At 43.5% G+C, this 24,374-nt stretch overlaps 1 protein-coding gene across 2 annotated transcripts in view; it reads right to left on the reverse strand.

Moving 5' to 3' along the window:
- The window catches only part of RRBP1 (ribosome binding protein 1), a 139,561-nt gene that overhangs the window by 73,372 nt on the left and 41,815 nt on the right, over nt 1–24,374 (reverse strand). For both annotated transcript variants that reach the window (XM_063918137.1, XM_063918138.1), the window contains exon 5: nt 17,592–17,744. In XM_063918137.1, coding sequence (XP_063774207.1) covers nt 17,592–17,744 — 153 coding nt within the window. The remainder of the gene's footprint in view (nt 1–17,591; nt 17,745–24,374) is intronic.

Here is a 24,374-nt window from a genome sequence, read left to right on the forward strand (position 1 = left end):
CTGGAGCCAGAGCAATTAATCAGTGAAAATATAAAGCTGCATACCAGGCGTGTGGAGCTGGAGTCTGCTGAAAGGCTGATATCTCTGGTTCTGACCATAGCAGAGACAAGCTGCCAGTGTCATCCGAGTCCCAACTTTTTGAGTATACCCTCAGAAAACTCTAAATCAGACAGAACCCAAGATATATGGCTGGGAAGAGTAATTAACAGGCTCAGATGGGGACCACTGCTTTAAAGTTGGATATCTCTGGTTCCACAGGGACGATTTAAAAAAATCTGGTACCCCTGGAAAAAGGGGACCCTCAGCTAGTACCCTAGGGCCCTTATACTCCTGGGGCCTTTGGGCAACTGCCATTGAGCAAATATGAAAAGAAGGCCCAGATTATGGGGAATAATGTCAATAATCCCACAGCTCCCTGCTGCATGCACTTCCTGTGTGAACCAGGAGACATGACTGTGTAGTAAAGACATGTAGACCGCGCTGACTTACAAATGTCCGGGAGAAGGGGGGAAGATGCTGCAGCCTGCAAAGAATGCAGGCTGATCACGGGCACTAATCCCTGACAAAGAGCAGTTACTTTAAAACTAGTAGGTATCCTCACTGTGTGTGCCATCATTTGCAAGGGGCATTACTGTGTTGTCCATAATATGGTGTCAAAGGCATAACTGTGTGTCATCATTTGTAAGGGGCATTACTGTGTTGGGCATAATATGATGTCAGGTGCATAACTGTGGGGCATCATTTGTAAGGGACATTATTGTGTGGGACATAATATGGCATCAGAGGCATGACTGGGGTGTAAGATAGTCTTTTCCTGCAAGGAGCCAAATTGTCTAGAAACGCCCCTGGTGGTGAGTAATGTAGGAGTAGCATCAAGCAAAGCCCAGCATGGGAAAGGCATTCATGAAAAACTGTCCGGATGGGCCGATTGCCACTCATGCAAACTGGCTGTTGGGTTCTTGGTAAATTTATGCATAATTCGGTACACAAAATGATTTATACAGTAGATAAATATAAATAATTTATTATTAATAATTTTATAGAAAAAATAGGAATTAAATGTTAAATTGGCCTTTTCATTAAACACAAATCTATAAAACAGCCACAGAGTATAATTTTGTAATAAGGGAAATACATATTGTTACTATCTTATATAGGAAAACCATGGATGCCACAGGGGGGTGCAGGATGCTGCGTGGGGGAAATTTTTCCCACTCAGCAATGCTGCAAAGGGCCTGGATAATTAGTAACCACCCTACCCCCCTTCAGTGGCACTGAGGGAAACACCATGCCAGTTACAGATAAGCTCAATAGACAGGTATGCTAGGGTAGAGACCCAACTGAATGAGGGCACTTTGTTGTGGTACAGTAGGTGTGCATTTACAATTTAATTAAAATGTGCACTAAGAACATCATATTCAGATATGTTACATTACGTTAGTTCATAGGTTCTCAAACTCGGTCCTCGGGACCCCAAACAGTCAGGTGCACATGTGTACTCATTACTCACTGACACAATTTAAAGATCCACAAGTGGAGCTAATTATTTCGCTTGTGATTCTGTCATGAGCCCTGCAAAACATGCTCTGCGTGGGGTCCTGTGCATTAGTTTATTATACATGTATTACCTATTATGTAAATTAGGGTTCTGACCACTAGGATAACAGACCAATCATGGTTACTAAAAATAAAGTTTCATCTTGTCTATTGTGCTTTGATGTAGATCTGGACTCTGAGGGCCTTCTGACCGGGACGGTTTAAGAGAGGAGAGGACCTGTGCGCAGGCTTCATGCGGGCCCCCTCCTTTCTGGGAGAGTAATAGACTCTAACTTTGTGCCAGTCTACTGCCTGCACTATGTTTCCTGAGACTTCTCTACTATGCATGCGCAAATCTAAGGGAAATTGCTGCTGCGCCATTTTACTGGTGATTTCTGTCTGTAGCTCCAGCTGATACGGAACTCTGGAGAGATAAGTATAAATATATGGGTTCAAGGTGTGCACCAATTATAGATAGGCCAATGCCTTCTGAGTTTGTTCTATTCAAGAAAAGGAGTTGGGATACAGATAAAAAGTATTATAATATAACCAAAGTCCTAAACTAATCCTTTTTCATTTAAAATATTATCCTAAACATAGAAATAATTGAAATATATTTTTAATGGGAAGTCCTCACTAAAATATAATTGGTTATATCTTTCTATAGACGATTGGCGTTTTCTCATAGTACTTAATATTCCATGGACAATACTAATCCAGGGTGAGGTTTACATGCCATCTGATGACGCACAATTTCAGTGTCCCATAAGTAACCGTGCACAGGTTGCACTTCCTGTATCTTTCCAGAGTTTTGACTGTGTAAAGTCAAACACATAATATATATATATATATATATAATTGTATATAATATATATATAATTGTATACCACCTACCCGTGTTTTTTTTTTTTTTCTTTCTTCTTGATACATACTACTATAGTAGCTTACTGTAGCAGTCTGCGGTGCTGCTGAGCTGACAGTGTCCAGCAGGTCCGTCATCAGTCATTACATAATAAATATATATACCTGTCCGGCTGCAGTACTAGTGATATTATATATATATATATATTAATTTCATCTCATTATCATCCAGTCTATATTAGCAGCAGACACAGTACGGTAGTCCACGGCTGTAGCTACCTCTGTGTCGGCAGTCGCTCGTCCATCCATAATTGTATACCACCTACCCGTGTTTTTTTTTTTTTTTCTTTCTTCTTGATACATACTACTATAGTAGCTTACTGTAGCAGTCTGCGGTGCTGCTGAGCTGACAGTGTCCAGCAGGTCCGTCATCAGTCATTACATAATAAATATATATGAAAAGAAGGTGTTGTGATAACTGCGCAGAGTACACTGTAAAACAAGCAGCACATACACTTTGCGAAATGTTCACAAAAATTTCAAAGGTATACAATGGAAGATAAATAAAGTGTATAATTGCGCTTACACTGTACAAGGATGTGTGTATCTGGGTATGAAGCTCTCATGGATTTCAAGACAAAAATGGGCAATGGACCAGAGAGGGAAACCTTTTCAATGATAGAAAAAGACAAAAACACAATAGTGCAAGTATGCCAAACATAGAGTGTAGTTCCCTTTAATGGTCAATTATCAAACTCACAAACGTAGGTTTTTTGGAAGCATGTCAAATTATGATGGATCGTAGGTGTGGATCACAAATAGATGGTACTTCTTCCTTATAGGGGAGTGGAGGAACTGGAAGACAGTAAAGTGCAATAGTGCAAAAACCTCATGTGCAAAATGGCAGTTTTAATTAGCACCGAAAAGCACTCACAAACATATATAAAAACAAAGCCTGTAATAAAAGCTGATGGATGGAGTCTATACTTATCAAGGGATAAGTCTCATGAAGGTCCCACAGAGTTCCGGATACTCAAAGGGGGGTTCTCAGTGAAGCTCCAAGTCCAAAAAACGTCCAAGTGTAGCCACAGCTGCTTAATGCATTTCGAACCGACAGGGTTCTTCCTCAGAAGCGTTATGTGGCAAGTGAGTTAGAGGGCATAAATATACCCCAGTTCATTAGTCTGAAATCATCCACAGGTGTGTATTGCAGACACCTGCAGAGGTACTGCAAGCGGAGATTTGCGGCGTGCGTTCCACTGTAAACAGGAAGCGATGGCGTGCGTTCCACAGCGCGACACGTGACCTCCCGTCCCGGAAGTTGTGGCTGATAACACGGCAAATTGTAGTTTGCAGAGAGGGATGACGTTTATGCGTTCCAGCGGAAAACTTCCTATGTGTCCCGCTGTACCTTATAGCTAGTAGAGCCATACATACAATAAAAATCCAACAGAGTCTTGTAATTTGGATTCCGCGTTGTAACATGTATCAAAATGGTATTGACACTGAAGTTCATGTCTCTCCAAAAAGCAACAAGACCCAAAATAAAGAAAAAAATAAAAATAATTAGCAGCAAAAGGATATAGCACATTCATTGTAGAGAATTTTAAAATAACACATCAAATCAAAATTATCATATTGATATGATTAAAAGAAGACTATGTTAAAAACCACTTCATTTCAAAATCAGTGTTTAGCCCTTTAGGTTGGAGAGTGCCTAAATTAAAAATCCATCTCATTTCGGATTTTGCCAACCTACTTTCCATGTCTCTTGTTTTCCAAGTCGGCTTTATTTGCTGGATTCCTGCAAAGGTTTTAATTTGACACTCTTTCTTTTCATGACAAATCTTAAAATGATTAGAGAGCGAGTGAGACTCCAAGCCCTTGCGTATGTTATATATATGTTCGGCAAGGCGTGTTTTTAGATTTCTACTTGTCTTGCCAACATACGCAAGTCCACAGCTACACTCAATAAAGTAAATTATATTTTTAGAGTGACAGGTGATAAAGTCCTGAATATTATGAGTTGCACCATTTACTGTAAAACTGATAAGTTTGTTTGATGGGCTTTTGACCGTTCGGCACATTAGACATTGTCCACACCTGTGGAAGCCTTTTGTTCTATTGCTCACTCTGATGCCGTCATCTAAGGTGCTTCTCACTAATTTATCTTGCAAGGAGAGTACTTTTCTATATATGAAGGTTGGACCTTCTGGTATTATTTTCCCCAGCACTGGGTCTTTTTGTAAAAGATGCCAGTTTTTTCTAAAGATTTTTTCAATATCCTTAAAAAGAGGATTATATTGGCTGATGAATGCCCAATTATTCCGATTGTCATCTGTATTATTTTGTTGTTTGGGTTTTGATATGAGAAGGTCCTCTCTTTTTGTGTGTCCAATTTTATCCTGTGCCTTCTCAAGAGATTTCTCTGAGTAGCCTTTGCATAGAAATCTATCAGTGGTCTCTTTAATCTGATTCTCACACACTGCTGGATCAGTACAATTTCTTTTAATTCTCGTATATTGGCCGAAGGGAATAGCTTCTAGCCAATTATGGTGGTGAGAGCTACCCCTTTCTATATAACTGTTTGAATCAGTTATTTTTCTAAAAGTCTTTGTTTTAAAAGCACCATTTTCTACATAAATACATAAATCTAAAAAAGTGATTTCCTCTGTGCTAATATTAAAAGTTAAGCTAATATCATATTGATTTGTATTTAGTTGATCTGAAAAAACGGCAAGACTTTCTTTACTTCCATTCCATAAAAACAGAATATCATCGATATATCTGTGCCAGGATACCAGATTCGCCCCCATATGGGCCCCTTTGAAGATGGTAAGGTCCTCCCAATATGCCATTAGCACAGAGGAAATCACTTTTTTAGATTTATGTATTTATGTAGAAAATGGTGCTTTTAAAACAAAGACTTTTAGAAAAATAACTGATTCAAACAGTTATATAGAAAGGGGTAGCTCTCACCACCATAATTGGCTAGAAGCTATTCCCTTCGGCCAATATACGAGAATTAAAAGAAATTGTACTGATCCAGCAGTGTGTGAGAATCAGATTAAAGAGACCACTGATAGATTTCTATGCAAAGGCTACTCAGAGAAATCTCTTGAGAAGGCACAGGATAAAATTGGACACACAAAAAGAGAGGACCTTCTCATATCAAAACCCAAACAACAAAATAATACAGATGACAATCGGAATAATTGGGCATTCATCAGCCAATATAATCCTCTTTTTAAGGATATTGAAAAAATCTTTAGAAAAAACTGGCATCTTTTACAAAAAGACCCAGTGCTGGGGAAAATAATACCAGAAGGTCCAACCTTCATATATAGAAAAGCACTCTCCTTGCAAGATAAATTAGTGAGAAGCACCTTAGATGACGGCATCAGAGTGAGCAATAGAACAAAAGGCTTCCACAGGTGTGGACAATGTCTAATGTGCCGAACGGTCAAAAGCCCATCAAACAAACTTATCAGTTTTACAGTAAATGGTGCAACTCATAATATTCAGGACTTTATCACCTGTCACTCTAAAAATATAATTTACTTTATTGAGTGTAGCTGTGGACTTGCGTATGTTGGCAAGACAAGTAGAAATCTAAAAACACGCCTTGCCGAACATATATATAACATACGCAAGGGCTTGGAGTCTCACTCGCTCTCTAATCATTTTAAGATTTGTCATGAAAAGAAAGAGTGTCAAATTAAAACCTTTGCAGGAATCCAGCAAATAAAGCCGACTTGCAAAACAAGAGACATGGAAAGTAGGTTGGCAAAATCCGAAATGAGATGGATTTTTAATTTAGGCACTCTCCAACCTAAAGGGCTAAACACTGATTTTGAAATGAAGTGGTTTTTAACATAGTCTTCTTTTAATCATATCAATATGATAATTTTGATTTGATGTGTTATTTTAAAATTCTCTACAATGAATGTGCTATATCCTTTTGCTGCTAATTATTTTTATTTTTTTCTTTATTTTGGGTCTTGTTGCTTTTTGGAGAGACATGAACTTCAGTGTCAATACCATTTTGATACATGTTACAACGCGGAATCCAAATTACAAGACTCTGTTGGATTTTATTGTATGTATGGCTCTACTAGCTATAAGGTACAGCGGGACACATAGGAAGTTTTCCGCTGGAACGCATAAACGTCATCCCTCTCTGCAAACTACAATTTGCCGTGTTATCAGCCACAACTTCCGGGACGGGAGGTCACGTGTCGCGCTGTGGAACGCACGCCATCGCTTCCTGTTTACAGTGGAACGCACGCCGCAAATCTCCGCTTGCAGTACCTCTGCAGGTGTCTGCAATACACACCTGTGGATGATTTCAGACTAATGAACTGGGGTATATTTATGCCCTCTAACTCACTTGCCACATAACGCTTCTGAGGAAGAACCCTGTCGGTTCGAAATGCATTAAGCAGCTGTGGCTACACTTGGACGTTTTTTGGACTTGGAGCTTCACTGAGAACCCCCCTTTGAGTATCCGGAACTCTGTGGGACCTTCATGAGACTTATCCCTTGATAAGTATAGACTCCATCCATCAGCTTTTATTACAGGCTTTGTTTTTATATATGTTTGTGAGTGCTTTTCGGTGCTAATTAAAACTGCCATTTTGCACATGAGGTTTTTGCACTATTGCACTTTACTGTCTTCCAGTTCCTCCACTCCACTATAAGGAAGAAGTACCATCTATTTGTGATCCACACCTACGATCCATCATAATTTGACATGCTTCCAAAAAACCTACGTTTGTGAGTTTGATAATTGACCATTAAAGGGAACTACACTCTATGTTTGGCATACTTGCACTATTGTGTTTTTGTCTTTTTCTATCATTGAAAAGGTTTCCCTCTCTGGTCCATTGCCCATTTTTGTCTTAAAATCCATGAGAGCTTCATACCCAGATACACACATCCTTGTACAGTGTAAGCGCAATTATACACTTTATTTATCTTCCATTGTATACCTTTGAAATTTTTGTGAACATTTCGCAAAGTGTATGTGCTGCTTGTTTTACAGTGTACTCTGCGCAGTTATCACAACACCTTCTTTTCATCTGTTCTGTTATCACTGGTTGTGATTTTTGCTGCAGGGATGTTTACTTATAAAGAGGACAGACAAGAACTCCTCAAACACACTTTTTCACAAGCAAATGATATGAGTGTCTGTGATGAAAATCTTGATTCTGCTTTTAAAAAACTTGAAACAGTTATGCTAAAGGAAAATAAGATTTTTTGGGAAATATCCACATTAGAGCAGTACCAACTGTCCAAAATAGTACCCAAGGGATTAAGGATTGTAAAACCACCATCTTTCTCCGTGTCTAGCGACAATTTTAAGAAGGAGTGGGAGACTATTTTGGACAATTGCTCTTACGCTCTCATTGATTTGGTTTTGAAGGAAAGAAGAGAGACACTTAAATCCCTAAATGCAGAGATTTCCACCCTGCATACTATCCTCCACCCATATCGGGATCTGGAAGATTTTAGAAAGGCAGAAAAGGAATTATTATATAAAATAAAGAGAAACACCAAAGAGCTTTGTGACAAAAAGAGTAAAAAATACCAGAGGGATTTAAAACTTCTAGATAAAGATAATGAACCAAAACAGACAATCCAGGAAGTTGAGACTCATAATCCACCTAAAAAATTACCAAATACCCGGTTTATAAAACCCACTAAAACAAGAACTGAATCAAACCAAAATTGGGAGAGATCAAACAGAAACTATCACTTCAATGATAGATTTCGGTATAATAGATCTAATTATAATGATTCAGATATTACACAAAATCATTGGAATACCAATAGAAGCCAATATAGAGATAACTGGAGAACGGACCGTCATCTGACTAATGAGTCTCATGAACGGAACCCCCTAAGAACTTACAATAGATATCAGCCGTTCGAATCTGTTACCCCATTACGTACTCAATCCCCTTTTCAGTGGGACCAAAGACAAAAGAGAATGAGATAATCCCTAATCAAACACAACAAACCCTCCCTTTAAAAATAAAGAAAAAAACAAAACGAGGGAAAAGGGCAGGTAAAAAGAAAATACAATTAAAAACCAAAATACAGAATAAACTAAATCAGGTCAATCAGCCAGATTGTGTAGGAAAAATCTTTAATTTAAGCAGCAGAACTCTAACACCCATAGAAATCAGAGTTTTACAGAAGGGACTTAAGTTTGCCCCTACTGGACAAACTGACCCCTTCAATCTATATATTGATACTCAGAAATACATTAGAAAAATTACCCTAAAAAAGTTTTTTTCAAATAAAGATACCAGCACAGACATTAATCCTAACTCAGGTAGAGATAAATTCAAAAACAAATCTAGTTTCAACCCCACCTATGAAAGGGGAAAGTTCATTAATTGTTTCAATGAAATTATTAATGATGAAATTGAGAAACTTTTAAAAAAGAAAAAACGGGTAAAATGTAATCTATCCAAAAAAGAATATGAGGCAGTCAGGGCCTTAAAAGAAGATAGAAATATCATTATAAAACCGGCTGACAAGGGTGGAGGTGTGGTCCTGATGAATAAATCTGACTATGTGGAGGAAATTATGAAACAATTAAAAACTGGTAATACCTATAAGAAATTAAAATCTGACCCAACTCAAAAAATTAGTGATGCACTATTATTGCTAACTACAAATGCTTTACAAAGTGGGGTAATAAATGAGAAAGAACATGAGTTCCTTAATATTAAAGAACCTTCTGTCCCCACTATATACGTTTTACCTAAAATCCACAAGGACCCCCTCCACCCTCCCGGACGCCCTATAATATCAGGCTGCAATAGCCTGACCTCGAATTTATCAGCCCTAATTGATTTCTTTTTACAACCTTTAGTTTTAGAAACCTCAGCATACTTGAAAGACACTGCTGATGCCCTACGAGTAATTAATGAATTTGTTTACACTAATTCAAGCATTTTGTGCAGTGCTGATGTCAGCACTTTGTATACCATCATCACCAAAGAGAAGGGCATACAAGCTGTGTCCTATTTTTTGGATAAAAGTCAATACGATGAACCTACAAAAAAATTCATTTTAGATGGGATCGTTTTTATTCTGGATAACAATTACTTTTATTTCGATGGAACCTACTATGTACAACAAGTGGGCACTGCCATGGGTACCAGATTTGCCCCCAGTTATGCCAATTTATTTATGGCATATTGGGAGGACCTTACCATCTTCAAAGGGGCCCATATGGGGGCGAATCTGGTATCCTGGCACAGATATATCGATGATATTCTGTTTTTATGGAATGGAAGTAAAGAAAGTCTTGCCGTTTTTTCAGATCAACTAAATACAAATCAATATGATATTAGCTTAACTTTTAATATTAGCACAGAGGAAATCACTTTTTTAGATTTATGTATTTATGTAGAAAATGGTGCTTTTAAAACAAAGACTTTTAGAAAAATAACTGATTCAAACAGTTATATAGAAAGGGGTAGCTCTCACCACCATAATTGGCTAGAAGCTATTCCCTTCGGCCAGTATACGAGAATTAAAAGAAATTGTACTGATCCAGCAGTGTGTGAGAATCAGATTAAAGAGACCACTGATAGATTTCTATGCAAAGGCTACTCAGAGAAATCTCTTGAGAAGGCACAGGATAAAATTGGACACACAAAAAGAGAGGACCTTCTCATATCAAAACCCAAACAACAAAATAATACAGATGACAATCGGAATAATTGGGCATTCATCAGCCAATATAATCCTCTTTTTAAGGATATTGAAAAAATCTTTAGAAAAAACTGGCATCTTTTACAAAAAGACCCAGTGCTGGGGAAAATAATACCAGAAGGTCCAACCTTCATATATAGAAAAGCACTCTCCTTGCAAGATAAATTAGTGAGAAGCACCTTAGATGACGGCATCAGAGTGAGCAATAGAACAAAAGGCTTCCACAGGTGTGGACAATGTCTAATGTGCCGAACGGTCAAAAGCCCATCAAACAAACTTATCAGTTTTACAGTAAATGGTGCAACTCATAATATTCAGGACTTTATCACCTGTCACTCTAAAAATATAATTTACTTTATTGAGTGTAGCTGTGGACTTGCGTATGTTGGCAAGACAAGTAGAAATCTAAAAACACGCCTTGCCGAACATATATATAACATACGCAAGGGCTTGGAGTCTCACTCGCTCTCTAATCATTTTAAGATTTGTCATGAAAAGAAAGAGTGTCAAATTAAAACCTTTGCAGGAATCCAGCAAATAAAGCCGACTTGGAAAACAAGAGACATGGAAAGTAGGTTGGCAAAATCCGAAATGAGATGGATTTTTAATTTAGGCACTCTCCAACCTAAAGGGCTAAACACTGATTTTGAAATGAAGTGGTTTTTAACATAGTCTTCTTTTAATCATATCAATATGATAATTTTGATTTGATGTGTTATTTTAAAATTCTCTACAATGAATGTGCTATATCCTTTTGCTGCTAATTATTTTTATTTTTTTCTTTATTTTGGGTCTTGTTGCTTTTTGGAGAGACATGAACTTCAGTGTCAATACCATTTTGATACATGTTACAACGCGGAATCCAAATTACAAGACTCTGTTGGATTTTTATTGTATGTATGGCTCTACTAGCTATAAGGTACAGCGGGACACATAGGAAGTTTTCCGCTGGAACGCATAAACGTCATCCCTCTCTGCAAACTACAATTTGCCGTGTTATCAGCCACAACTTCCGGGACGGGAGGTCACGTGTCGCGCTGTGGAACGCACGCCATCGCTTCCTGTTTACAGTGGAACGCACGCCGCAAATCTCCGCTTGCAGTACCTCTGCAGGTGTCTGCAATACACACCTGTGGATGATTTCAGACTAATGAACTGGGGTATATTTATGCCCTCTAACTCACTTGCCACATAACGCTTCTGAGGAAGAACCCTGTCGGTTCGAAATGCATTAAGCAGCTGTGGCTACACTTGGACGTTTTTTGGACTTGGAGCTTCACTGAGAACCCCCCTTTGAGTATCCGGAACTCTGTGGGACCTTCATGAGACTTATCCCTTGATAAGTATAGACTCCATCCATCAGCTTTTATTACAGGCTTTGTTTTTATATATGTTTGTGAGTGCTTTTCGGTGCTAATTAAAACTGCCATTTTGCACATGAGGTTTTTGCACTATTGCACTTTACTGTCTTCCAGTTCCTCCACTCCCCTATAAGGAAGAAGTACCATCTATTTGTGATCCACACCTACGATCCATCATAATTTGACATGCTTCCAAAAAACCTACGTTTGTGAGTTTGATAATTGACCATTAAAGGGAACTACACTCTATGTTTGGCATACTTGCACTATTGTGTTTTTGTCTTTTTCTATCATTGAAAAGGTTTCCCTCTCTGGTCCATTGCCCATTTTTGTCTTGAAATCCATGAGAGCTTCATACCCAGATACACACATCCTTGTACAGTGTAAGCGCAATTATACACTTTATTTATCTTCCATAATAAATATATATACCTGTCCGGCTGCAGTACTAGTGATATTATATATATATATATATATATTAATTTCATCTCATTATCATCCAGTCTATATTAGCAGCAGACACAGTACGGTAGTCCACGGCTGTAGCTACCTCTGTGTCGGCAGTCGCTCGTCCATCCATAAGTATACTAGTATCCATCCATCTCCATTGTTTACCTGAGGTGCCTTTTAGTTGTGCCTATTAAAATATGGAGAACAAAAATGTTGAGGTTCCAAAATTAGGGAAAGATCAAGATCCACTTCCACCTCGTGCTGAAGCTGCTGCCACTAGTCATGGCCGAGACGATGAAATGCCAGCAACGTCGTCTGCCAAGGCCGATGCCCAATGTCATAGTACAGAGCATGTAAAATCCAAAACACCAAATATCAGTAAAAAAAGGACTCCAAAATCTAAAATAAAATTGTCGGAGGAGAAGCGTAAACTTGCCAATATGCCATTTACCACACGGAGTGGCAAGGAACGGCTGAGGCCCTGGCCTATGTTCATGGCTAGTGGTTCAGCTTCACATGAGGATGGAAGCACTCAGCCTCTCGCTAGAAAAATGAAAAGACTCAAGCTGGCAAAAGCACCGCAAAGAACTGTGCGTTCTTCGAAATCCCAAATCCACAAGGAGAGTCCAATTGTGTCGGTTGCGATGCCTGACCTTCCCAACACTGGACGTGAAGAGCATGCGCCTTCCACCATTTGCACGCCCCCTGCAAGTGCTCGAAGGAGCACCCGCAGTCCAGTTCCTGATAGTCAGATTGAAGATGTCAGTGTTGAAGTACACCAGGATGAGGAGGATATGGGTGTTGCTGGCGCTGGGGAGGAAATTGACGAGGATTCTGATGGTGAGGTGGTTTGTTTAAGTCAGGCACCCGGGGAGACACCTGTTGTCCGTGGGAGGAATAGGGCCGTTGACATGCCTGGTGAAAATACCAAAAAAATCAGCTCTTCGGTGTGGAAGTATTTCAACAGAAATGCGGACAACATTTGTCAAGCCGTGTGTTGCCTTTGTCAAGCTGTAATAAGTAGGGGTAAGGACGTTAACCACCTCGGAACATCCTCCCTTATATGTCACCTGCAGCGCATTCATAATAAGTCAGTGACAAGTTCAAAAACTTTGGGCGACAGCGGAAGCAGTCCACTGACCAGTAAATCCCTTCCTCTTGTAACCAAGCTCACGCAAACCACCCCACCAACTCCCTCAGTGTCAATTTCCTCCTTCCCCAGGAATGCCAATAGTCCTGCAGGCCATGTCACTGGCAATTCTGACGAGTCCTCTCCTGCCTGGGATTCCTCCGATGCATCCTTGCGTGTAACGCCTACTGCTGCTGGCGCTGCTGTTGTTGCTGCTGGGAGTCGATGGTCATCCCAGAGGGGAAGTCGTAAGCCCACTTTTACTACTTCCACCAAGCAATTGACTGTCCAACAGTCCTTTGCGAGGAAGATGAAATATCACAGCAGTCATCCTGTTGCAAAGCGGATAACTGAGGCCTTGACAACTATGTTGGTGTTAGACGTGCGTCCGGTATCCGCCGTTAGTTCACAGGGAACTAGACAATTTCTTGAGGTAGTGTGCCCCCGTTACCAAATACCATCTAGGTTCCACTTCTCTAGGCAGGCGATACCGAGAATGTACACGGACGTCAGAAAAAGACTCACCAGTGTCATAAAAAATGCAGTTGTACCCAATGTCCACTTAACCACGGACATGTGGACAAGTGGAGCAGGGCAGGGTCAGGACTATATGACTGTGACAGCCCACTGGGTAGATGTATGGACTCCCGCCGCAAGAACAGCAGCGGCGGCACCAGTAGCAGCATCTCGCAAACGCCAACTCTTTCCTAGGCAGGCTACGCTTTGTATCACCGCTTTCCAGAATACGCACACAGCTGAAAACCTCTTACGGCAACTGAGGAAGATCATCGCGGAATGGCTTACCCCAATTGGACTCTCCTGTGGATTTGTGGCATCGGACAACGCCAGCAATATTGTGTGTGCATTAAATATGGGCAAATTCCAGCACGTCCCATGTTTTGCACATACCTTGAATTTGGTGGTGCAGAATTTTTTAAAAAACGACAGGGGCGTGCAAGAGATGCTGTCGGTGGCCAGAAGAATTGCGGGACACTTTCGGCGTACAGGCACCATGTACAGAAGACTGGAGCACCACCAAAAACGCCTGAACCTGCCCTGCCATCATCTGAAGCAAGAAGTGGTAACAAGGTGGAATTCAACCCTATATATGCTTCAGAGGTTGGAGGAGCAGCAAAAGGCCATTCAAGCCTATACAATTGAGCACGATATAGGAGGTGGAATGTACCTGTCTCAAGCGCAGTGGAGAATGATTTCAACGTTGTGCAAGGTTCTGCAACCTTTTGAACTTGCCACACGTGAAGTCAGTTCAGACACTGCCAGCCTGAGTCAGGTCATTTCCCTCATCAGGCTTTTGCAGAAGAAGCTGGAGGCATTGAAGGAGGAGCTAAAAGGGAGCGATTCCGCTAGGCATGTGGGACTTGTGGATGGAGCCCTTAATTCGCTTAACAAGGATTCACGGGTGGTCAATCTGTTGAAATCAGAGCACTACATTTTGGCCACCGTGCTCGATCCTAGATTTAAAACCTACCTTGGATCTCTCTTTCCGGCAGACACAAGTCTGCTGGGGTTCAAAGACCTGCTGGTGAGAAAATTGTCAAGTCAAGCGGAACGCGACCTGTCAACATCTCCTTCTTCACATTCTCCCGCAACTGGGGGTGCGAGGAAAAGGCTCAGAATTCCGAGCCCACCCGCTGGCGGTGATGCAGGGCAGTCTGGAGCGACTGCTGATGCTGACATCTGGTCCGGACTGAAGGACCTGACAACGATTACGGACATGTCGTCTACTGTCACTGCATATGATTCTCTCACCATTGAAAGAATGGTGGAGGATTATATGAGTGACCGCATCCAAGTAGGCACGTCAGACAGTCCGTACTTATACTGGCAGGAAAAAGAGGCAATTTGGAGGCCCTTGCACAAACTGGCTTTATTCTACCTAAGTTGCCCTCCCACAAGTGTGTACTCCGAAAGAGTGTTTAGTGCCGCCGCTCACCTTGTCAGCAATCGGCGTACGAGGTTACTTCCAGAAAATGTGGAGAAGATGATGTTCATTAAAATGAATTATAATCAATTCCTCCGTGGAGACATTGACCAGCAGCAATTGCCTCCACAAAGTACACAGGGAGCTGAGATGGTGGATTCCAGTGGGGACGAATTGATAATCTGTGAGGAGCGGGATGTACACGGTGATATATTGGAGGATGATGATGAGGTGGACATCTTGCCTCTGTAGAGCCAGTTTGTGCAAGGAGAGATTAATTGCTTCTTTTTCGGTGGGGGTCCAAACCAACCCGTCATTTCAGTCACAGTCGTGTGGCAGACCCTGTCACTGAAATGATGGGTTGGTTAAAGTGTGCATGTCCTGTTTATACAACATAAGGGTGGGTGGGAGGGCCCAAGGACAATTCCATCTTGCACCTCTTTTTTCTTTCATTTTTATTTGCGTCATGTGCTGTTTGGGGAGTGTTTTTTGGAAGGGCCATCCTGCGTGACACTGCAGTGCCACTCCTAGATGGGCCAGGTGTTTGTGTCGGCCACTAGGGTCGCTTAGCTTACTCACACAGCTACCTCATTGCGCCTCTTTTTTTCTTCTTTGCGTCATGTGCTGTTTGGGGAGTGTTTTTTGGAAGGGCCATCCTGCGTGACACTGCAGTGCCACTCCTAGATGGGCCAGGTGTTTGTGTCGGCCACTAGGGTCGCTTAGCTTACTCACACAGCTACCTCATTGCGCCTCTTTTTTTCTTCTTTGCGTCATGTGCTGTTTGGGGAGTGTTTTTTGGAAGGGCCATCCTGCGTGACACTGCAGTGCCACTCCTAGATGGGCCAGGTGTTTGTGTCGGCCACTAGGGTCGCTTAGCTTACTCACACAGCTACCTCATTGCGCCTCTTTTTTTCTTTGCGTCATGTGCTGTTTGGGGAGTGTTTTTTGGAAGGGCCATCCTGCGTGACACTGCAGTGCCACTCCTAGATGGGCCAGGTGTTTGTGTCGGCCACTAGGGTCGCTTAGCTTACTCACACAGCTACCTCATTGCGCCTCTTTTTTTCTTTGCGTCATGTGCTGTTTGGGGAGTGTTTTTTGGAAGGGCCATCCTGCGTGACACTGCAGTGCCACTCCTAAATGGGCCAGGTGTTTGTGTCGGCCACTAGGGTCGCTTATCTTACTCACACAGCTACCTCATTGCGCCTCTTTTTTTCTTTGCGTCATGTGCTGTTTGGGGAGTGTTTTTTGGAAGGGCCACCCTGCGTGACACTGCAGTGCCACTCCTAGATGGGCCAGGTGTTTGTGTCGGCCACTAGGGTCGCTTATCTTACTCACACAGCTACCTCATTGCGCCTCTTTTTTTCTTTGCATCATGTGCTGTTTGGGGAGTGTTTTTTGGAAGGGCCATCCTGCGTGACACTGCAGTGCCACTCCTAGATGGGCCAGGTGTTTGTGTCGACCACTAGGGTCGCTTATCTTACTCACACAGCTACCTCATTGCGCCTCTTTTTTTCTTTGCGTCATGTGCTGTTTGGGGAGTGTTTTTTGGAAGGGCCATCCTGCGTGACACTGCAGTGCCACTCCTAGATGGGCCAGGTGTTTTTGTCGGCCACTAGGGTCGCTTATCTTACTCACACAGCTACCTCATTGCGCCTCTTTTTTTCTTTGCGTCATGTGCTGTTTGGGGAGTGTTTTTTGGAAGGGCCATCCTGCGTGACACTGCAGTGCCACTCCTAGATGGGCCAGGTGTTTGTGTCGGCCACTAGGGTCGCTTAGCTTAGTCATCCAGCGACCTCGGTGCAAATTTTAGGACTAAAAATAATATTGTGAGGTGTGAGGTATTCAGAATAGACTGAAAATGAGTGGAAATTATGGTTTTTGAGGTTAATAATACTTTGGGGTCAAAATGACCCCCAAATTCTATGATTTAAGCTGTTTTTTAGTGTTTTTTAAAAAAAACACCCGAATCCAAAACACACCCGAATCCGACAAAAAAAATTCGTTGAGGTTTTGCCAAAACGCGGTCGAACCCAAAACACGGCCGCGGAACCGAACCCAAAACCAAAACACAAAACCCGAAAAATTTCAAGTGCACATCTCTAAAAATAACCAGCACGCTGTGCACAATCTTATATTTTCACAGCACATTATGGGGGAAATTCAATTAGCAAGGAAAAAATTTCTGGTGAAAAAGAGATTTTCATGATTTTTCTCATTCTATCGCATTTTTTTTTTGTATCCCTATTCAATTAATCCCTGTTTTTTTTGCACAGTAGGTTCACGGACCTATATGTTTTTCCGCGATCGCTGCTGCGAAAACGGGGCTGATTATTAGGGATTTTTTTCTCCTGTCTCCGGCAAATGTAAAAAAGATCCCAACGACTGCAGGCTCCAGAGGCAATTGAATAGCTCCCCCCCCCCCTCTCCCCCTACGTATGCTTGAAAATTGCAGTGGCCATGGAGAGGTCTGCTGGATTTATGTTAGCAAAATGCTTAATGGTACCGCAGTAAGTGCCAGAGGTTTTGATTCTTACCACACACAACACAGTTCACCCTAACAATTTACAAGGTACCTTACCTTTCCTTGTAGCTGCTGGATCTCAGTCACATGATCCTTGTAACTGGCCTGCATTCGGGCTTGCAAAGCATTAATCTCCTGGTCCCGGGACAGTATCTGCTCCTTGAGTTTGGATTCAACGCTGTTCACCTTGGCTTTCTCAGCTGTCAATTCCTGCATTGCAATATAACGTATAAATGTAACAATGGAACAACAATGTTGCACACAAAGAAGATATCGAACTATAGTGAGATTCCAAACTTGTCCTCAAATTACAAAGTATAATTTATGTAAGCAAGCTAGATGGAAAAATGGAACCATCTAGACGCATCTTAACGATAAATCATTCTGAGAAGTGCAAATCGTTCAGTGGGTCCAGCGGGTCGTATGTCATAACTTCAGATCTTCCCTGCTGCAGGGAAGATTAGGAACAGAACGAGCGATTTTGGACAGAATCGTTTGTGGTTTTTCACATCCGATGTATCTAACGATACATCGTCCGATCAGTGTCCAATCAGTCGTTCTAGTGTGTGGGCACCTTAATTCTAAACACAATTCTGTTACCGAGCTCTTTGTAGCGAGTAGCAGACATGACTAGAATGTTACAGATGAAGAATTCTGTGAGGTATACTACAGTATAATAGGTACACTTATAGGTATATTCAATTCAAGTCGGATCCTTTCCGACAAGCATTGTCAGAAAGTATCCAACAATGCACTACTAATTAAGCTGCCAAATTCAACTGTCGCATTTAGCCGCTGCTGCTGCTGCTCACCCTGGTCCCGTCCAGACAGCCCAGTGCCGGCCGGGCGTCCTCATCCTCCCCGCGCTGCTGCTGCTCACCCCGGCGACGAGCCTGGGATCCTGCGATAAGGGGCACCGGTCACACTTGCTAGAAGCGACAACAGCATGATGAGAGACATATGGCTGTGACCAGTGCCCCCTATCCCAGGCGACTCGGGCGAGGGCAGAGCAGCCACTCGTGATCCCGGGGATGAGTCACACAGGTGACAGCAGTAGGTAGTGGGGGGACCCCCCAGGTGACACAGCTCCCCCCGCCGAAGGCACCAGTTACAGGAGTCACCTGCAGTGCAGCGCCCGCGCTCCCTGTGTGCAGCGGGGGGTAGGCGCTGGCAGTACGTCTGTATACGAGGCAGCAGCCTGTGATGGGTACAGGTGGGAAATAATTGAATGAATAATTCTGAATATACAACCTGTAACAACAGCTCATATCAAAAGTCTTATGCAAGGATGGTTATTCTAAATCCCACACAAATCTTATACTACCAGTCAAAAATATTAAAATACCACTATGTTTCATGGTTTTATTGACATTTCTTTCTACAATGGAAATCAAATATTGTTTGGGAAGTTTTTCACAACACTGTTGCACAAGTTCCCAAAAATGTGTTGCACTTGTAGTTCATCCTAAACCAGCTTGATGGATTTTAAGTCTGGAGACTGTGCTGACCATTCCATGATTTGAAGCTTACACTCCTGTTCCTGAAAGGTGTTTTGATGACACAATCTTTTTGGATCATTATATTGCTATAGAGTGAACCCTTGACCAATGCTGCGGTAGCCACTTTGGTTCAGGGTGCCAGTCACTCTTAGGATCCAGCAAAAGAATCCCAGATCATCACACTTCCTTCTCACTGTTTGAAGGTTGGTGTCATAGGAGTTTATTTACTACAAGCCACTGCTTCCCAGAGTCTTTAAGCCCGAAATGTGAAAGGTCAATGTTTTAAATAGCAAAAATAAGAATTTACTTACCGATAATTCTATTTCTCGTAGTCCGTAGTGGATGCTGGGAACTCCGTAAGGACCATGGGGATTAGCAGCTCCGCAGGAGACTGGGCACAAAAGTAAAAGCTTTAGGACTACCTGGTGTGCACTGGCTCCTCCCCCTATGACCCTCCTCCAAGCCTCAGTTAGGATACTGTGCCCGGACGAGCGTACACAATAAGGAAGGATTTTGAATCCCGGGTAAGACTCATACCAGCCACACCAATCACACCGTACAACCTGTGATCTGAACCCAGTTAACAGCATGATAACAGAGGAGCCTCTGAAAAGATGGCTCACAACAATAATAACCCGATTTTTGTAACAATAACTATGTACAAGTATTGCAGACAATCCGCACTTGGGATGGGCGCCCAGCATCCACTACGGACTACGAGAAATAGAATTATCGGTAAGTAAATTCTTATTTTCTCTGACGTCCTAGTGGATGCTGGGAACTCTGTAAGGACCATGGGGATTATACCAAAGCTCCCAAACGGGCGGGAGAGTGCGGATGACTCTGCAGCACCGAATGAGAGAACTCCAGGTCCTCCTCAGCCAGGGTATCAAATTTGTAGAATTTAGCAAACGTGTTTGCCCCTGACCAAGTAGCTGCTCGGCAAAGTTGTAAAGCCGAGACCCCTCGGGCAGCCGCCCAAGATGAGCCCACCTTCCTTGTGGAATGGGCTTTTACAGATTTTGGCTGTGGCAGGCCTGCCACAGAATGTGCAAGCTGAATTGTACTACAAATCCAACGAGCAATAGTCTGCTTAGAAGCAGGAGCACCCAGCTTGTTGGGTGCATACAGGATAAACAGCGAGTCAGATTTTCTGACTCCAGCCGTCCTGGAAACATATATTTTCAGAGCCCTGACTACGTCCAGCAACTTGGAGTCCTCCAAGTCCCTAGTAGCCGCAGGTACCACAATAGGCTGGTTCAAGTGAAACGCTGAAACCACCTTAGGGAGAAATTGAGGACGAGTCCTCAATTCTGCCCTGTCCGTATGAAAAATTAGGTAAGGGCTTTTATAGGATAAAGCCGCCAATTCTGAGACACGCCTGGCTGAAGCCAGGGCTAACAGCATTACCACTTTCCATGTGAGATATTTTAAGTCCACAGTGGAGAGTGGTTCAAACCAATGTGATTTTAGGAACCCCAAAACTACATTGAGATCCCAAGGTGCCACTGGAGGCACAAAAGGAGGCTGTATATGCAGTACCCCCTTGACAAACGTCTGAACTTCAGGAACTGAAGCCAGTTCTTTCTGGAAGAAAATCGACAGGGCCAAAATTTGAACCTTAATGGACCCTAAGTTTAGGCCCATAGACAGTCCTGTTTGCAGGAAATGCAGGAAACGACCCAGTTGAAATTCCTCTGTAGGGGCCTTCCTGGCCTCGCACCACGCAACATATTTACGCCAAATACGGTGATAATGTTGTACGGTTACATCCTTCCTGGCTTTGATCAGGGTAGGGATGACTTCATCCGGAATGCCTTTTTCCTTCAGGATCCGGCGTTCAACCGCCATGCCGTCAAACGCAGCCGCGGTAAGTCTTGGAACAGACAGGGTCCCTGCTGGAGCAGGTCCTTTCTTAGAGGTAGAGGCCACGGGTCCTCTGTGAGCATCTCTTGAAGTTCCGGGTACCAAGTCCTTCTTGGCCAATCCGGAGCCACGAGTATAGTCCTTACTCCTCTCCTTCTTATGATTCCCAGTACCTTGGGTATGAGAGGCAGAGGAGGAAACACATACACTGACTGGTACACCCACGGTGTTACCAGAGCGTCCACAGCTATTGCCTGAGGGTCCCTTGACCTGGCGCAATACCTGTCTAGTTTTTTGTTGAGGCGTGACGCCATCATGTCCACCTTTGGTTTTTCCCAACGGTTCACAATCATGTGGAAGACTTCTGGGTGAAGTCCCCACTCCCCCGGGTGGAGGTCGTGTCTGCTGAGGAAGTCTGCTTCCCAGTTGTCCACTCCCGGAATGAACACTGCTGACAGTGCTATCACATGATTTTCCGCCCAGCGAAGAATCCTTGCAACTTCTGTCATTGCCCTCCTGCTTCTTGTGCCGCCCTGTCTGTTTACGTGGGCGACTGCCGTGATGTTGTCCGACTGGATCAGCACCGGCTGACCTTGAAGCAGAGGTCTTGCTAGGCTTAGAGCATTGTAGATGGCCCTTAGCTCCAGGATATTTATGTGAAGTGATGTCTCCAGGCTTGACCACAAGCCCTGGAAATTTCTTCCCTGTGTGACTGCTCCCCAGCCTCACCAGGACCCAGTCCTGAATGCCGAATCTGCGGCCCTCTAGAAGATGAGCACTCTGCAACCACCACAGGAGAGACACCCTTGTCCTTGGTGACAAGATTATCCGCTGATGCATCTGAAGATGCGACCCGGACCATTTGTCTAGCAGATCCCACTGGAAGGTTCTTGCGTGGAATCTGCCGAATGGGATTGCTTCGTAAGAAGCCACCATCTTTCCCAGGACCCTTGTGCATTGATGCACTGAGACTTGGCCTGGTTTTAGGAGATTTCTGACTAGTTCGGATAACTCCCTGGCTTTCTCCTCCGGGAGAAACACCTTTTTCTGGACTGTGTCCAGGATCATCCCTAGGAATAGAAGTCGTGTCGTCGGGATTAGCTGCGATTTTGGAATATTGAGAATCCAACCGTGCTGGCGCAGCACTATCTGAGATAGTGCTACTCCGACTTCCAACTGTTCCCTGGATCTTGCCCTTATCAGGAGATCGTCCAAGTAAGGGATAACTAAAACTCCCTTTCTTCGAAGGAGTATCATCATTTCGGCCATTACCTTGGTAAAGACCCGGGGTGCCGTGGACAATCCAAACGGCAGCGTCTGAAACTGATAGTGACAGTTCTGTACCACAAACCTGAGGTACCCTTGGTGAGAAGGGTAAATTGGGACATGTAGGTAAGCATCTTTGATGTCCAGAGACACCATATAGTCCCCTTCTTCCAGGTTTGCAATCACTGCTCTGAGTGACTCCATCTTGAATTTGAACCTTTGTATGTAAGTGTTCAAGGATTTTAGGTTTAAAATTGGTCTCACCGAGCCGTCCGGCTTCGGTACCACAAATAGTGTGGAATAGTACCCCTTTCCCTGTTGTAGGAGGGGTATCTTGATTATCACCTGCTGGGAATACTGCTTGTGAATGGCTTCCAATACTGCCTCCCTGTCTGAGGGAGACGTTGGTAAAGCAGACTTTAGAAAACGGCGAGGGGGAGACGTCTCGAATTCCAATTTGTACCCCTGAGATACCACCTGAAGGATCCAGGGGTCCACTTGCGAGTAAGCCCACTGCGCACTGAATTTCTTGAGACGGGCCCCCACCGTGCCAGAGTCCGCTTGTAAAGCCCCAGCGTCATGCTGAGGACTTTGCGGAGGCGGGAGAGGGCTTTTGTTCCTGGGAACTGGCTGTTTGTTGCAGCCTTTTTCCTCTCCCTCTGCCACAGGGCAGAAATGAGGCGCCTTTTGCCCGCTTGCCCTTATGGGGCCGAAAGGACTGCGCCTGATAATACGGCGTCTTCTTTGGTTGAGAAGCTACCGGGGGTAAAAATGTGGATTTTCCAGCAGTTGCCGTGGCTACCAGGTCTGATAGACCTACCCCAAATAACTCCTCCCCCTTATAAGGCAATACTTCCATGTGCCTTTTAGAATCCGCATCACCTGACCACTGCCGCGTCCATAAACCTCTTCTTGCAGAAATGGACAGCGCGCTAACTCTTGATGCCCATCGGCAAATATCCCTCTGTGCATCACGCATATATAGAAATGCATCCTTCAAATGCTCTATAGTCAGTAATATACTGTCCCTATCTAGGGTATCAATATTTTCAGTCAGGGAATCCGACCACGCCAGGCCCGCACTGCACATCCAGGCTGAGGCGATTGCTGGTCGCAGTATAACACCCGTGTGAGAGTATATACATTTTAGGATATTCTCCAGCTTTCTATCGGCAGGTTCCTTTAGGGCGGCCGTATCAGGAGAGGGTAGTGCTACCTGTTTAGACAAACGTGTGAGCGCTTTATCCACCCTAGGGGGTGTTTCCCAACGTGCCCTATCCTCTGGCGGGAAAGGGTACGATGCCAATAACCTTTTAGGAATTATCAGTTTTTTATCGGGGGAAACCCACGCCTCATCACACACTTCATTTAATTCCTCGGCCACAGGAAAAACTACAGGCAGTTTTTTCTCACCAAACATAATACCCTTTTTAGTGGTACTTGTATTATCAGAGATATGCAATACATTTTTCATTGCTTCAATCATGTAACGTGTGGCCCTAGTGGAAGTCACGTTTGTCTCCTCATCATCGACACTGGAGTCAGTATCCGTGTCTGTGTCTGCCATTTGAGGTAACGGGCGTTTTAAAGCCCCTGATGGCGTTTGAGACCCCTGGACAGGCACAAGCTGAGTAGCCGGCTGTCGTCAACTGTCTGTCGTAAAGAGCTGACACTGTCACGCAATTCCTTCCATAAGCTCATCCACTCAGGTGTCGACTCCCTAGGGGGTGACAACTGTATAATAGGCAATTGCTCCGCCTCCATCTCATTTTCCTCCTCAAACATGTCGACACAATCGTACCGACACACCGCACACACACAGGGAATGCTCTGATAGAGGACAGGACCCCACTAGCCCTTTGGGGAGACAGAGGGAGAGTATGCCAGCACACACCAGAGCGCTTTATATATACAGGAATACCACTATAAAATGTGCTTTTCCCTTTATAGCTGCTGTTAGTATAAACTACTGCGCCAAATTAGTGCCCCCCTCTCTTTTTTACCCTTTTCTGTAGTGCAGGACTGCAGGGGAGAGTCAGGGAGACGTCCTTCCAGCGGAGCTGTGATGGAAAATGGCGCCTGTGTGCTGAGGAGATAGGCTCCGCCCCCTTCTCGCGGCCTTTTCTCCCGCTTTTTTGGTGAGTTCTGGCAGGGGTTAAAATACATCCATATAGCCCTGGGGGTTATATGTGGTGTATTTATGCCAGCC

Source organism: Pseudophryne corroboree, chromosome 4 (genome assembly GCF_028390025.1).
Source record: "Pseudophryne corroboree isolate aPseCor3 chromosome 4, aPseCor3.hap2, whole genome shotgun sequence".
Taxonomy (NCBI): Eukaryota; Metazoa; Chordata; class Amphibia; order Anura; family Myobatrachidae; genus Pseudophryne; species Pseudophryne corroboree.